This window comes from Zingiber officinale, chromosome 8A, assembly GCF_018446385.1.
Source record: "Zingiber officinale cultivar Zhangliang chromosome 8A, Zo_v1.1, whole genome shotgun sequence".
NCBI classification, from domain to species: Eukaryota; Viridiplantae; Streptophyta; class Magnoliopsida; order Zingiberales; family Zingiberaceae; genus Zingiber; species Zingiber officinale.
The window spans coordinates 120,259,170-120,263,008 of NC_056000.1; the positions used below are offsets into that span (position 1 = coordinate 120,259,170).

The window sequence follows — 3,839 nt, forward strand, 5'->3', positions numbered from 1 at the left end:
AATTAATATACCAAAATTTGAGTAATAATTGTAAATCTTAAACTTAATTACTAATTTACTCTAACATAAATAATTCTGACTTACACTTAATTAATCTTGAACTAATACATCTAATCTTAATTAATCCTTAATCAGTTAATCCATACTTAACATTTTAGTTAATTCGAAATCAAATTTAAAATCAAATCATTTAACTTCATTATTAATTTAACCTCACTTAATTTAATTAGTTAATAATCAAGCTAAAACTAATTAGATCATTATATATGTGACTCACAGGAAGAGCTAAAATTAATTAGATTTAATTATTATGATAAAAGATGGAATAATCCAGTGAGTAGTAAAAGTTGATAAAAATTAAGGAAAAAATAAATTAGATTTAAATAAAATATGAATATACATGGAAACTCATTATTAATTATGCATGTTTCCAATCGGACATCTTTGAATTACTATTTACTATACATTATTTCATTGTATAAATATTGAAAAAATAGTTGAATCTTTTTTAAAATTCTTTTAATTTTGAAAATGTTTATTCAAAATTAATCATTCATTTTCATTTTACAGAGACCATTGCCAAACAAAGCAAACACATCAATCTCCGCCGGCTCCAACAAGAATCCATCCCATAAATAAGATTCATCCCATAATTATCCAATGATTCATCCCATAAATAAGATTCTATTCCATTCCATTCCTCATTCCCAATCATACAATGAAGCCAAGTTTCAATTGTCTCTTCCTCCTCTGTTTCCTACACTGCGTGGCTTCCAGCAAGGTGAGGCAGAGAGATGCACTGAACAAGTTCTACTTTAACAACGGAGTAGGGAGATCTTCTTCTTCTTCTTCTACTTCTTCTTCATCTACTTCTTCTTCATGGGCGAGCAGTCTTCTTTCGGTATCTAGCCTGAAGTCAAAGGTCTACGACAATAGCGGGCTGAAGGAGGGGGACAAGGTTGTTCGGCTGCTTGGCCAGCCAGAAGGGGTAAATTTCGATCAGTACGCGGGGTACGTCACAGTTGACAGAGCTAATGGACGGGCTCTATTTTACTACTTTGCCGAGGCTACCGAGAATAGCAGGTCAAAGCCTATTGTGCTCTGGCTCAATGGAGGTATGCAAATAATAGAAAATGACGTTGCTTTTCGATTGATAGAGTGGTGATTGTTGTGGTGTGGGTGGGTGCAGAGCCGGGGTGTTCGTCACTGGGGTACGGCGCCATGGAGGAGCTCGGGCCGTTTCGGGTCATGAGCGATGGCAAAACTCTGTACAGGAATTCCTATGCTTGGAACGAAGGTTAGGATCATCTGTCATCGCTGTCGTCATCATATATATATATATATATATATATATATATGTATGTCTGTATGTTATTTCCTTGAGCTAATGGAGTAGAGTGAAAAAAGGTTTCTACTTTGGCATTACTCCGAACCACTAACATGCATCGTGCAATGCAGTGGCGAACGTCTTGTTCTTGGAGAGCCCTGCCGGCGTCGGCTTCTCCTACTCCAACACCACATCGGACTATGCCAAGAGCGGAGACCGTAGGACGGCGACCGACGCGCTGGTTTTCCTCGTCAACTGGTTCGAGCGGTTCCCAGAGTATAAGGGGAGGGACTTCTTCATCACCGGCGAGAGCTACGCCGGCCACTATGTCCCCCAGCTTGCCCACGCCATACTCCACCACAAAGATTGGCTCATCAACCTCAAAGGAATCGCGGTAAGCAATGAATCTCGAAATCAATCAGTCCGATTGACCCTCTCTCCTTTTTATTGCAAATTAAATTGGGAAAGATGGATCTCGATCAATTTCAAATTGATTTTGGATGACCTAGATTGGGAACGCGGTGATCAACAAGGAGACAGATAGCAAGGGGACATTTGACTACTTCTGGACACATGCATTGATCGCCGACGAGACCATTCGCGCAATCCACAAGTTCTGCAATTTCTCGCCGGACGCCCGACGGATAGCTCCAAAGTGCGGCAGCACGCTTGACGAGGCCAACCTTGCCGTTGAGGAGTTGGACGTCTACAACATATACGCGCCACTGTGCTTCTCGTCAGGCGTGACGCCGACTCCGAAATCACCCTCGGTTTGTCTCTTCCGAGCATCATTACATTTAATTATCTCCATTTTCCTAGTATTTTCAGAGCCAATTTAGATCGAATCGATTTGACCTGTTAACTCAAGAATCAAAGTTCATCGCATTCTTGTTGGATCACTACAAGGAGCAAGCTCTAACTAAAATTGGAATTTGCCCAGATTGAAATGTCATACTTAAATTCTAATGTAGATTAAGAATTTTCACTCAATCATATCAATTGTGAATAGAATTAACTAACAGATTGAAATGTCATACTTAAATTCAAATGCAGATTGAGAATTTTGATCCTTGTACTTCTAATTATGTGGAGGCATACCTTAACAATCTTGAGGTACAGAAAGCTCTACATGCCAATATCACAAAGCTCAATTACACCTGGTCTGGTTGTAGGTATATACATATCTCATAAATATAATACGCCATTTGATATTTTTATTTTTCTTTTAAACAAAATAATGGAAATTCAACTCATTTATTTATATTTGTCTCGATGCAGCCAAGTGATACCTAGTTGGTCAGATCAACCTTCCACAATGTTACCAATTATTCACGAATTATTATCTAATGGGATTAGGGTTTTAAAATACAGGTAAAAAATCATTAGATGTCTTCATCATATCATAGGGTGTGAATCAGCTTTCCATTTCAATACTTTCATTTAGATAGGTGTATAAATTTTTTGGTCCTTATACACATTATGTAAGTAAAAATAGCATATATAGATATATCAATTTTGCAAGTATGATAGCTTTAAGATTTCTGCATAACATATGTCATACGACAAAGATACCATTCATTAGATTGCGAGTGAAGGGGTTTTCAATCAAATTTTGTCTCTAACTAAGCATTGGTTGGGTTTGTGCAGCGGTGACATTGATGGAGTAGTTCCTGTTACTTCCACAAGATACTCCCTCAAGAAGCTAAAGCTTAAAGTGAAGGCTCCATGGAGAGCTTGGATGCTTAACAGTGAGGTAAACAATTGTGTCATTTTAAATCTTTTCATAAGATAATAGTTAATTATCCTCAAATCCACAAGGAACTAAAATGTTTACATTGATGACAAGTTTTCCTCTATGATACCCTTCATTGCTCTAATGATGGTGACAACTAGTAGAACAAACTACATTAATTTTGATGATTTTTATTATGAATATGTAGGTTGGGGGATATACTGTGATGTATGATCACAATTTGACATTTGCCACTATTCGAGGAGCAGGACATGAGGTTCCAAGTTATCAGCCAACTCGAGCTCTGGAGATGATCAAGAATTTTCTTCAAGGGTTGCATCTACCTGCTATTTAAGCATTTCAAAATAGAATAAATTGATTTGTTGTTATTTATTGTGATATCAAACATTACATAAAATTTAATCTATGATTTTTAAATATTATCTCTGGCTTGATTTAATCATGGTTTCAAAAAATAATTAATATTTTAAAAAAAAAATTCTTTTTTTAAAAAATCTTAAGCTCGGTTCACTAAACCAAATGCCCATACTATGAGTCATGAGCATGATACAACAATTAAATGGGCAACTAACCATTATGTGCCAAGCCTAATAAACCTAAATTACTATCATAATTAATTACTTATTATATTTTCTAGTATTAAATTATAAGACTTGCTGTCATGTTAAATTTTAATTAAAATTACTTATTTATTTACTCATTGGCAATTTTGTGCATGTATATATAAATTCTCAATTTAAAGAATCAAAATGTAAAAAA

The 3,839-nt window shown here is 35.8% G+C and overlaps 1 protein-coding gene across 1 annotated transcript; it reads left to right on the top strand.

The window, feature by feature from the left end:
* The first annotated feature begins 718 nt into the window (after positions 1-718).
* LOC122010061 (serine carboxypeptidase II-3-like) lies at positions 719-3,448 on the top strand. Its single transcript, XM_042566434.1, has 8 exons — positions 719-1,115; positions 1,190-1,297; positions 1,459-1,721; positions 1,837-2,097; positions 2,381-2,499; positions 2,606-2,698; positions 2,975-3,080; positions 3,268-3,448. The coding sequence occupies exons 1-8, from the start codon at positions 719-721 to the stop codon at positions 3,412-3,414; spliced, it is 1,494 nt and encodes a 497-aa protein (XP_042422368.1). The 3' UTR covers positions 3,415-3,448.
* The last annotated feature ends 391 nt before the right edge of the window (positions 3,449-3,839 follow it).

Bases quoted from the DNA above. Each gene is read 5' to 3' on its own strand.
- LOC122010061 (XM_042566434.1), top strand. From the start codon at position 719: ATGAAGCCAAGTTTCAATTGTCTCTTCCTCCTCTGTTTCCTACACTGC. The intron at 1,722-1,836 runs GTAAGCAATGAA...TGGATGACCTAG, and splicing joins TCAACCTCAAAGGAATCGCG to ATTGGGAACGCGGTGATCAA. The intron at 2,098-2,380 runs GTTTGTCTCTTC...ATTCAAATGCAG, and splicing joins CGACTCCGAAATCACCCTCG to ATTGAGAATTTTGATCCTTG.